Source organism: Cucurbita pepo, chromosome LG01, assembly GCF_002806865.2.
Source record: "Cucurbita pepo subsp. pepo cultivar mu-cu-16 chromosome LG01, ASM280686v2, whole genome shotgun sequence".
Taxonomy (NCBI): Eukaryota; Viridiplantae; Streptophyta; class Magnoliopsida; order Cucurbitales; family Cucurbitaceae; genus Cucurbita; species Cucurbita pepo.
The window spans coordinates 3525524-3537816 of record NC_036638.1 but is presented as its reverse complement, the minus strand read 5'-3'; the positions used below and the strand labels follow the sequence as shown (position 1 = coordinate 3537816).

The following is a 12293-nucleotide window of genomic DNA, read 5'->3' as shown; positions in this document are numbered from 1 at the left end:
AACATTTTTTTTTATTAAAATGTTTAGATTAAGACAAAATAACAATATTTAAATAATTTTGTATACTAATAATAGTTCTAAAATAAAATATAAAGGTAATATTAATTTTTACAAAATTATTATTATTATTTTAAATAATGGGGAATTTAGGGATATGTTTTATAATTTAGTGAAAAATTATTATAAATAATTTTTTTTTTTAAATGATTAAATTTAGTATTTTGGGTTCTAAATTTCAACAGAGGCATGTATTGTGTTCTTGGATTTTGGGCTTTAAATGTTTGGTCTTATTGGGAAAAGAGTTGGAAACATGATTGGAAGAGTTCAAATTAATCATACTTAACCATTAAGATAAACCCTATTAAGGATTATATTAGTAATTGGTTGCCATACATTTGGGTTTTAAATTGGTTTAGTTTGTGGGTTTGTGTTTAATAAAATTAATTAACATAGTTAGTGGAATTTTCTAAATTGATTAATTAATTTAAATTAGAGATATTAATACGAGCCTAACTCAATAAATAAAATATTTATTATATTCTCTAAAGATATTCTAAAAGGGTAGAAATGGACGAAATAATTTTAAAATTAAAATAGTTACGAATGAAAATGTTATTTTATTTGCATATTTACTTACCAGCCATACTCTTTCTTGGAGATAAGAATATGCTTTAAACTTGAAAGTTTAAGGTTTTACTTACCATAGCGTTTCTTAGGTGAGTATAACTTTTTAGGTCAAAAGTTTGTTATCGATCAATGAGTTTTTTTTTTTTTTTTTTTTTTTTTTTTTTTTTTTTNTTTTTTTTTTTTTTTTTTTTTTTTTTTTTTTTTTTTTTTCTTATGGATTGGATCGTCGAGTTTTTATTTTTTTATTTTCTATTACCTTATGTTGATGAGTGAATCTAATCGATAGGAATCTTAATGTAGGTTCGATTGTGTCCTGCACAAAGATGACCTAGTATCAGTGGTGTTGTTTCTAATACCCTTTTATGCATACTTAATGACGTTATTGAGTTGAATTTAGGATATGTTGTGTGTCTTTTGTGGAAGTTTGCTTTCCAACGTGAATCTTTCCGTTCTTGGTAGTCAACACGCTTCTTGACTCAACTTCTAAACCTTGAGGAACGTGTTTTACCTCTTTAAGTAGTTTGGGCCTTTCGAACCTCTCCGTTTGCTTTGGGAGCTTCGCTTGTGTACATGCACTTGAATCGAGTAGAACAAAATTTATACACCCTATTGTTCGGTATTAAATGAAAATTAAGATTAAAAAAACCCTAAATATGATTTTTTTTTTTTAAGGGTAATTTTTCCTATTTTATTTTATACTTAGTTGAAACCGTTATCTTCCCGCCTAATTCAAACACAATCTCTCTCTAATTGCCCTAATCTTCATCCTCATTTCCATCATTGTTCTTCAATCAACAGCTCTGCTAAACCCTAAAGATTACAATCCTTTGGCGCCGAGTTCTAATGGCTTCACAGTCCCTCCAAATTCATCTTTTCCGATTTCCCCCGCCGCTCCGCCTCCGTCGAATTCTCTAGTCCCCGCCGTTTTCATCATCGGCGACTCTACATGCGAGTGCGGCACCAAAAATTTACTTGGTACCTTCGCTCGCGCCCATCACCTTCCCTATTGTCGAGATTTCGACTGGAAGGTTTTGTAATGGAAGAATACCCGTCGATTTTCCTGGTAATGTTGGTTTAGATTCTTGATATTTTGTTTGTTTGTTTGTTTGTTTATGATTTGATTTAGTCATTTATTGTAGGTCTGATCTCTGTTTTTTGTTCACTCCGTCTGGTGATTTCTGAATTTCCGATTTGATCTTTTATTTCTCTTTCGTTTTAAATTTCTGGATGGTCATTTCGCCCTGCGTCTTGGACTTCCTTTTGTTCAGAGTTATCTTTGGCATGCCGGAACGTGGAAGATATGATTTAAGGAGTGAATTATGCATCAGCTAGTGCTAGAGTTATCTTCACTAGTGGATCGGAATTGGTACTTCTTTTTCTTCAATTTCAACAAGTTGTATCAATTGATTAAAATCATCGAGAAAAGTTTTAAGCAAATGGATCAGTTTCAAATCAAATGACCTAGGCTTCGATAACTGGATTGAATTGTTCAATTATTTCCATTTCTTTCATCATTTTAATGTTCATTTATAATCTTACGTTGATTTAGATGGTAGATATCATCGCAGTTATATGACTTCTAACATTATCCGCCAAGGATATGGAATTATAAGTCGGTGTTATGGTTTATATTTCTCATACTCTCTTGCCTTTTTGAAATCAACACATTTCCTTCACACAGAAATTTCAGCAATTTATGAACACTTTTCAGCAGAAAGCTGCTGCCTATCACATTTCTCACTCAGTCTTTTACATATCTATTGGAATCAACGATTACATTCACTACTATCTGTTTAACATATCTAGTGTGCAAAATATGTACCCTCCATGGAGTTTTAACCAATTTTTGGCAACCACAATCAGACAGGAAATCAAGGTGTAATTTGATTACATAGTTCTTATTGTATCATTTCGTTAATCTAAGCTGGAATAAAAGGCAAGTATATATAGCCATCAGGCATGATTCCATCTCAAACCTTCAAGATATTGTTTTTATTCTCATTATAATTTTTCAAAATTTGTGCTCTTGAATCATTTTAGATATTTTCCATTAACCCTATATTGCATCTTGGGTGCTGCTCCTCCCCTGCTTAAGTTAGATTTCTTTCCATAGTATCTTCTGTTACCTGTCTTGATGTATCAATTGTTCATAAACTTCCTAAAATATTCTGTATTCGTGGTCCAGAACTTGTATAAATGGATGCTAGGAGAACTATTGTAATGGGATTGGCACCTATTGGATGTGCTCCTTACTACCTATGGCTATACGGTAGTGAAAATGGAGAGTGTATTGAAGAGATAAATGACATGGTTATGGAGTTTAAGGTTCCATGAGATACGTGATTGAGGAGCTCGGCATGGAAGTGCCTGATTCAAATATTATCTTCTGTGTTTTGCTTCAAGGCTCACTGGATATTCTGAAGAACATGAATGTTACCGTGAATGACAATCTAACTTCCTTTCATTTCCTCCGCCATGAATCGAATTCGCGTCTCATTGTGTCATTTTGTTTTCATCTAGGTTTCAATGTAACTACTGATGCTTGTTGTGGGTTTGGTCGCTACAATGGTTGGATCATATGCACCGCTTATGGCTTGCAAAAAAGTTTCTAATCATATTTGGTCGGATCAATTCCATCCAACTGATGCAGTGAATGCCATTCTTGCAGACAATGTGTGGAATGACCTCCATACAACAATGTACTATCCTAAGAACTTGAAGGAGGTGATAACTCTCAAGGGCCATATGATACTCTGATCAGACTTGTCCATTCACAAAGCTGCACATACAATTCAACATAATACCCGGTACCATCCAACCCCTTCACAATTCATATTGTCTTTGTCTATTAGTGAATAGAAAGCAGTGAGAGATAAATGGACTAGTAGAATTTCAAATGCTATGCTTGCTTTATAAGAGTATGGTGGGGCTCATTTTGTGATTGATGGGGATTGAAATAAGATAATTGCTTTTATTTTGCTCCAGTGGTCCAACATCTACTATATAAATCCTCTGCAGTGTTTGACCTTGGGAGGAACTAGTGTAATCCATTAATCGAGATGAATTAACCAAACTGAGCAAAAGGGTTGATAGGACAGAAAAATATTGTAGGTTGGTCCTATTATTTTGTTCAATTATCAACCAAATGCAACCAAATGCAACCAAATGCAGCATGTTTCTAGCATGTGGAGGTTATAGATTCAGAAGGTAAAAAGAAAAGTTTATAAATAAGATTCTTCACGTGTCTTGATATTTTGGATCACACAATAAAGTTAGATAATGTGGGTATTTTTTTTAAATGAAGGTACTTTGGTTTTGAATGATTATAGTAGAACGTGGATCCGATTATAGTTTATATACGATATTAATTACTATCTTAAAAGTTAATGGTTCGAGTCTTATTCATTTTTGCTAAACTAAAAAAATAGAGTGTTTTTATAAATTCCTAACCGTGTTTTTTAATTTGGATTTATACACATGTTGAGCTCACCAAAGAAAAGAAGGTTTGTAGAAGGTATGGCTTGACCCAGAAGACAATATGCAGTACATTATTTGAAAATCGTGCCATTTAATAAGTTTGATCTACATGGTCAAATGACACCATTATAAATCAACTTGATTGTAGATTCAGTACATTATGTTGTAGGTTGACAACTTGAAACACATTACCGCAGTTGCAGGTCTGTAGATTTTTTTTTCTACCACAGTTGGAAAAAGTGGTTTTATTAGTCGTTCTTTTTTGATCAATTGCCAATTGAAGTACTTTTCTATAAACTCCTTGGCCTGTGGGTGGATATCTATCTCATATCTTTTTTGTATTGGCTTACCAGCCTTGGGCTCTAAATGTAATTGATTTCTTATCTAAGAAAAATATATCTGCAGAGACTGTCACAAGTTGTATTTGGTTGGCTTGATGATGAATCATACATGTTTGAGCGGCAACCACATTTACTTCACCGTCTTCAGGTTTGCTAATATTGAACTCATCTTTCCCTTTTAGATTGTATCTTTTCTTTCTTTCTTTTTTTAATCCTGAACTTTTAACAAGAGTGCGCTCATCCCTTTGTAGGTTTTACTTGGAGGCAGGGCCGCAGAAGAGGTCACCTATGGACGAGACACATCAAATGCATCGTTTAGCTATCCTGCCAATGCGCCATGGCTCGCTCGTAAAATTTTAAGAATGTTAGGTAACTCCTCGATTTCAAATTGCTTGCTTTTGACTTGCACTGACTACCCTTGGTGTCATTAGCTAAAATGGATGGCTGCTTCTATTCCATAGTTGTAATATGGAGAATCCCTTGGTGATACATGGAGGAAGAACGAGAGCGAGAACGAGAACATGATTTCGAGTACGTTGCCATTTGTCAGTCGACAAGTGAAGCTTGAGAAGGATGCAAAATCTGTATGTTCTTTGTTATGACCTCTCATTGTCATGCCTCTGTTCTTGCAATGGCTGCTCGCTTTTTGCCGTTTTGCATCAGTTAAATTGAGATAGAAAAGATCGTCAAATTATGCTCTCTCTAAAGAGCTTGAAGCTTGCAGGAGAGTTCTCTCTACAAAAATCATCATTTTCTTAAGCTCATAGGTAAACATTTTCAATTCTATTTTATTTGCATCTTTATATTTTTAATTATTCTATTTTTCCTACATGCTTACTGGTTTGTCATTAAAATTTTGCATTAATCAAATTTCTAATCCTTCATTTTTACCATTTAATACGAGCTACAATAATTAGAGATTCGAATCTCCATACTCTATTATTTTGATATGGAATAAAATTAAAATAATTTTATTTATGTAAAGTTGATGACTAAAATAGGATTATTTTAAATTTGAAGATAGGATTATTTAATAATTACCTTTTTGTTATAAAAATTCATCCAATCAAAACATATCTCACTTTTGATTTGATTTTTGTAATGGCATTCAAATTAATCAACATACTTTTTCATAACAAATAAAACAAAACTAGAATTAAGGCCATATAGTATCTTAATTATGTCATTAATTAATGAAATTAATCATACAGTTTTACAATAGCAAGGAGGCGAAATTACGAAAATACCCCCACGATTAACTGACTGATAGAGAAGTTTCACACGTTTGGAAAATTTTCCCTTTTTTCTCGTCTGTTACGATACCGCTCACGGGTCTGGTCACTAACCAAAACCTCCTCCTCCTCCACCTCTCCGATTCAACTGAAATTCCGATTCCGTCACCGGAGGTCATTTCCGCGACGTCATCTCCGGCGCCGGCCAACGCATTTCATGTTCCAAACTCCATAGTTGATTGTTTATTCTACGGTTTGGCTTCTTCTCTTGTCGACGGCGTGTTTACTGACCTCCCGCTGAAAACTGGACGCCATAGATTTTCTAGGGTTTCATGTTCTGTGAGGTTCAAAGTCATACTCATACAGAGGCTTTCATGTCGTCCGAATGGAGATTGCCTCTGCTGCCACCATTGCCTTCTGATCCCAACCCTTTCCGATAGCTGCGATTGTTACTTTTCTTTGCTTTCTTCTCGCTCTTTTCGCCGCCGTTCGATTGGTTTCTGTTCCTTTTATTAGGAGGACGAAAGCGCTTCAATCGGAGGGCCTGGGTACGAGGAATTGTAATTGTACCTGTTCGCTTAACGGTGGTGTGATTATTGGGGGTTTGGACCCCAGGGCTGAAGTAACTTCTTTGACCGTACGACTATGCCTTATTTGAACGGTCGTGTAGTGGAAGTGTTGGAGAAGACGCCAATGGTTGTGACGGAGCGGCAGACAGGCGCCTCGATGATGGAGCAGTTGGTGCCGGAGATTACTACGCACGCTCTTAGTTACTTGGATTATCCCAGCCTGTGCCGTTTGTCCATGACGAATTCGTTGATGCGCAAGGCCGCGAATGATGATAATGCCTGGAAAGCGCTTTATCACAAGGTATAGGTTAGGTTTACTCTTCTTTTGTATGGTTTTCGTCTGAACTGCTGGAGTTGCGGTAATTTTTTTTTCTTCTGGAAGATGAGTACCGAGGTAGAAACACGACGGGATTTCAGAATTGTGTGTACTTGGCAATTTGTTAAGAACTCTTACTACCATCGTCTCGTCTACATTCATTCCATTACTTCAGCGTCTTCTAGTAATTCTGGGGGGAAACGAATTGGCTGTATTTTTATCTTTCAAGTAATGAAATCGTTCCAGTTTATGGCTTGTGATCACAGTTCTTGGATTGACGAGCTACCTCTGTTCTTCGTTTGTGTACTGTTCTGGATGCTTAAATCTATTTCTCTGGGGCTAAAAGAACTTTTTCCATTAAATCTTCTAGGACTTCTCACTGGAACAGGATACTGTGACTCCCATTAACGGGTGGAAGGCGTACTATGCTGCAACAAGAACAATTATGAACATCAATGCCCAATTCTGTAACATCATCAGAGAGAGGTCCCTTCAAGCGATGAGTCATTTTTGGTTAAATGCAGATTATGTGAAGTGTATTCATGCCTCAGGAGAATTCTTTTCCGGGTACTTTCCTCATTGTCTCTCTCTCTCTCTCTCTATGAATATTGCTATATTTTTTGCCATGAAATCTGACTGCTGCTTGATATGGCTGACTAAATTATCCAACACGTCTGACATTTGTTTATTTCAAGACTTGGGAGCTCGCATATATGACCTCTTTTTGTTGTCTCACTCGTCAGATCTTTACATATTTTAAGCATTTTTTTTATTAAGAAGAAGGTGATACACAAGGGATTATCAGAAATGACATGAGGCTTATGATTACTGTCATATGGGTGCTAATGGCTATCTGATTACTGTCATAATCCAAATTTTGAAAAGTCAAAAAATAGTTTATAAAAACTTGTTTTTGCTTTTATAATTTTGGCTAAGAATTCAAACTTTTTTTTTTTTTTTGAAGAAATGTGAAAACCATCCATAGTAAAGAAATTGCAAGGGAACAAACACAATTTTCAAAAACAGAAACCTAAAATTAAAATTGTTATTAAACGGGCCAAGTTTTTAGTAGTTTTGTTCTATAAAGCATTTGAGGACAATAATTTATTATCAATGTTGAGGCCGGCAATAGACCTTAACCTCGTGTCTCTATTGTCACTTGATAAAGCAATTTTATGAGACTTCGGATAAAGGGTTTTCTTCTTATTTTTGCACAATTTTCTCATTTATTTTGGAAGATCCATCTTTATACGCTGAAACATGGGCCAATATGTTCGAAGGTTTCCCAACTATTTGTGGTAGACCGATGCTGCATTATGGGCTTTGTTCTTTTTGAATCTGGCTGTATCTAAATGTTTCCTGTGGGAAAGATTGTGCCATGTGCATGGTTAACTACATTACATGCTTAATGCTGCGTTTATCTACTTGGCCTTCTAGAACAAAAGCAAATGTGTTACGTTAGTGTGAAGCTATGAGGAATAAGGATGTAGAATATATCCATTAATTTGTATTAATCTTCTAACTTCAACTTAGACTAGATGATATATTATTATACATTGACTTGTATAAACTTCGGCATGTCAATTGGTAGACCTGTTGACATGGGTTAACTCCACATCAATTTCATAACGCAGCTTCAGCACAAGGAACTGATAAGGTGGAACTTTCCTGATAATTTTGCAAGTAACCTTTGCGATCAACAAAGACACTTACTAATTTTAGGGGTGAACTATGTTGAAGGGATTGAATATTGAACCTGTCAAGTTGCTATATCTAGATGGTATGATATAAACAATTTATTGTGAAAGGCTATTTATGTATGTTATTTTATGCAATAACTCTATGAATTCCTATTATATGTTGAGTTAAAGCTTTCAAATAAATTCCTATAATCTAGTACTTAGCATGTTCGGGTTTTCCTTTTAACAGGTATAACGCAGTAATTCAAAGTTGGCAGGTTGCATTTAATTGGGAACAAGGGATTAATTTTCAGGTCCGCGACGTACGGGCTCGTGTCCTAACAGACATGGCTTGGGTTAGCATGAAAACCTATTTCGACATGGATACAGGGCCATTCAATGTGACTAACGTCTATGAGTACCATAACGGTCGATGGTACATGGTGCATCATCACAGTTCAGTGATGCTTATTGTTGGGGAGGTGGAAGAACAAATGGTTCATGGGTAACAGAGCTAGATAGAAGAGAAGAAAACCATGAAAATATAGAATTACTAAGTCAAAGATAGATGATGTCTGGTAGCAGAAGCAAGCTTACTTCTTAACAGCACCAGAATCAACTGTTCGAACCTCAGTTTTGCTTGAGCTATGTTGATTGCTGCGCCCTTTTTCTTTCAACGTTTTGGTCCCTAATTCTTTTGTTGGTTCAGAGGTTTCAGGAATGGAATTCAATCCTGGGAATGAGGTAAATGATGAGTTTTAGAAGTATTTTTGGTTGGTTTGGTTCATGCTCAAATGGCTGCTACATGTGCTTTCACCAATGAAGGATCATCCCCATTATCTGTACTTTAATTTCTTGATCGATTGACTGCTACCCTTCGACAGGTAGATGACTTGTTCAATGACTTATGTGTAAAGAAGAAAGGATAAGCAACTTTGGATGAGACTCTATTGCAAATGTGTAAGATTTTCTCTTCAGAAACGCCCAATGTTAAAGCATGATGGGGGTAATGCCTGTTGGTTAAATTACAAATGTCCCCTATGTTTAGATGAATATTTGAATTTAATCCCTATGATTTTAAAAGTTGTAATTTTGACATTATGATTTGATTAAATGTTAATGTCAACGGAATTTTATTTTATGGAAATGTTAATGAAAATGTTATAAACACATATTTTATAATTTTATAAAAAAAAAATTAATATACTTAATTTGGGTCGTCTCCCCAACTGGTGAAGGGCTATCTCACTTGGCTGCCCATGGGCTTCTTTCGCAACGCAAATTGAAAACAAGGTAGAAATTATAAATTTGAAAATGGAAATTCCCAATCGACTTGGAATTCTGTGAACCTCTAATTCCCCAGCGGAGCAAAGAATATCCGTGCCCCCGTTGTCTCGTGTCCACCACGCACAGATGGGCACTGCGCTTCTCTCAGTTCCTGCGCCTCAGCGAGCTCCATTCTTCCACTCCTCCTATGCAACCACTACGAGATTGTCTCATGGACCCAGAACTTCACTCAGATTTTCATCATCTAGGGGCGTCAGCTTCCTCTCTTCCTCCTCCTCTTCTTCTGCTTCTGTTGTAGATGAAGAAACAAATTCTTCTCCTCCAGACGACCTCTCTCTTCAGTCTGAATCAGACCCTGATGCTTCTTCCTTCAGGTATTGATGATTTGATCGTTCGTCTCTCTGTTTGCAAGATTCGGATGATAGAAGGGTGATTTTGATAACTTTAAATTCCATGGTGTTTGTGTGTTCGTTTATTGGATTACATTTATGTTGTCTTACCCCACAAGATGTGATTATCATCCATAAAACTTCCTTTGAATTTTGGGTTTGCCCCTTGACTATCCATGTGGTTACTCATGCTCTAGTTGAGAATTTAAATATGTCCTTCATTTGAAATAGTCACCTTATGAGGGAAAACATGCGTCAATTTTCCTTGTTTCTCCTAGGAACTAGTTAAACAAACAAGATGTGGTAAGAACAAAATAACCTCTGGGCTGCCTCTGCTCATACTCAATCCGATTGGTGTAATCAGCTGAGAACAAGACCTGGTTCAGCATTTAAGATCAGTATCATCCCATCATGACTGAATGTTTCTCTATTTCGCTTGTTCTTGTACATATTATAGGCCATGTATTTCAGTGTGTAAAGGACATGAATTGAATCAGTCCACAATGCAGAGTGAAAACTAGTTGAACGGTTCATTTCAAACCACACCTGGGGTCTCTTGAGACCATCAATTTAGATATATTCAAGTCATTTTCACTTAGAATGTTATGGTCTGAATTTTTCCTGCCTTAACTTACAATAATGATGTTGCCAACCATATGGCTTAGAACAATCTTGTTTTCTCTTTCATTTCTTATAAACAGAGGATGCAAAGCCTGTGGAAAGGAAGAAATTGAGAGGGGATGCAATGGTGATGGAAGGATACAAGGTGGCATTGCAACAGTCCCAGGTTTTGGTTGGTGGCCTATAAAGGCATACAGGCCTTGTCCTGAATTTGTAGCATCCGGTGGCAGATATAAGCGGCGTGGACAAAGCATGGACGAGGTTACGTCTGGAGGAGCAAGGACAGAAGCCTCTGCTGCTGCTGGCAAAAAGGACTCGTCGAGGTACAAGCCATATATCCCTTTCCTTTGAAGTACATTCATATGTTTATATACTTTCAGAACTTGTAATGTTGCAATCTAACATTCTGCTCTTGTATACTGACTTGCAAAATGACCAAACTGAATGCTTGATACCAATTTTATGAACTTGCTCACACTATAGGGATAAGAATATAGCCGTAAGTTTGGCGAAAATAGCTTCTCCCATTTTTCTTTGGTTGGGAGAAATGAAAGTATTATCTCATTATCAGAGTACTGTAGGAGAGCAAGGCCATCTCTTGTTAGCTTCATTTTGTTCTCATTTTTCTTTGGTCGGCATGGTTGCTTTCATAACTGGTTTCTGGGTTGTCAGTAAAATTCTCTTGTTAGCTTCATTTTGTTGTCATTGTTCTTATCAGCCTGATAGTAAGAGAAGGTAGAGCTGTTAGGATTAGGCATTAAAGATTGAAACCATGATGTAATTTCCATAATGTGACCAAGTTTCTTGTTATCATTGTGGTTTAGGATTTCCCGAGTTGTTTTTCTTGAATTTCCTTCATGTTTTACTTTGAGTTTCTAACTTTTAATGATACCGATTCATTCACTTTTCGTTACATCGTGTCGTCCAGCAAGAAAAAGTCGGCAAAGGGGTAATTGACCCAACAAGTTGATACACAAACAGGGAGGGAATGAAGGATGGATAATGTAGAATTGGTTTCATGGAAATACTAATGTAAAGGGGTGAGAACTGAACAACAAATTCTCACTTCTGTAGGCTTCTGTAACATCAGAATATGCTGCATTTAAAGCACAGAAAATTTTCCAATCCATGGTTTGTTTGAAGCGTATCAAGATTCATTCTTTGCAGGATATTTTCTTTTCCAGTTCCTAAAGGATGCCTTGTTCGTTCCCTCATGCCTGCTTCTCCCAGGAATATTTCACCAAAGCAGTTTGATTTCAAGAAATTTGAACTAGAAGTTGGTATGAGCAGGTGATCATACTTACTATTTCCTTTTTCTTTTCTTTTCTTTTTTTCTCTTAATTCTTACATAAATGAATGAGAAATCAAGACTTTTCTTGTTCTAGAAACAAAGAATCTAAAAGGAACATTGTAACTACTCTTATTTTTATCAAAATTTCTCCATCAAAAAATATTTAAAAAACCCATTATTATTTATAAGAAAAAACAAAGCAATTTGAAATAGTCAAGAAATTGGTGGCAGATTTTGAAAGTTATGTAAATTTGACAAACAAATGTTGAAAAAGATGTATCAGCAAATCTTAAATTTTGATGCGTTCATCCAACCACCCAACCAAATTTTAATTGTCTATCACATATTATGGCTTGGAAAAATCAAACTTTGGAAGAAAAAAAAAAAAAGAAAAAATCTACATACTCGGAAGATCGATACCGATACCCACATACATACTCGAAGATCAATTTTAACATTACGAA

At 35.7% G+C, this 12293-nt stretch overlaps 1 protein-coding gene, 1 long non-coding RNA gene and 1 pseudogene across 4 annotated transcripts; all 3 read left to right on the top strand.

Annotated features, from left to right (window-relative positions):
• The first annotated feature begins 1342 nt into the window (after nt 1–1342).
• Nucleotides 1343–3364, top strand: LOC111790970. Its single transcript, XR_002814600.1, has 3 exons — nt 1343–1690; nt 1767–1993; nt 3296–3364. It is a non-coding gene; the product is annotated as an uncharacterized LOC111790970 (long non-coding RNA).
• Nucleotides 3365–5656: 2292 nt separating this feature from the next.
• On the top strand, nt 5657–9382 carry LOC111790961 (annotated as a pseudogene).
• Nucleotides 9383–9557: 175 nt separating this feature from the next.
• Nucleotides 9558–11955, top strand: LOC111790947. 3 transcript variants are annotated; one of them, XR_002814598.1, is made up of 4 exons: nt 9567–9902; nt 10619–10861; nt 11467–11578; nt 11706–11955. XR_002814598.1 is itself a non-coding variant. In XM_023672083.1 (3 exons), exons 1-3 carry the CDS (start codon nt 9655–9657, stop codon nt 11830–11832), a joined length of 618 nt encoding a protein of 205 aa, XP_023527851.1. In that variant the 5' UTR covers nt 9558–9654; the 3' UTR covers nt 11833–11955. The 3 variants fall into 3 exon arrangements, 2 of the variants coding, with proteins under 2 accessions (XP_023527851.1, XP_023527861.1); XM_023672083.1 differs by lacking the exon at nt 11467–11578 and having other exon boundaries at nt 9558–9902; XM_023672093.1 differs by having other exon boundaries at nt 11467–11842.
• Nucleotides 11956–12293: the final 338 nt, after the last annotated feature.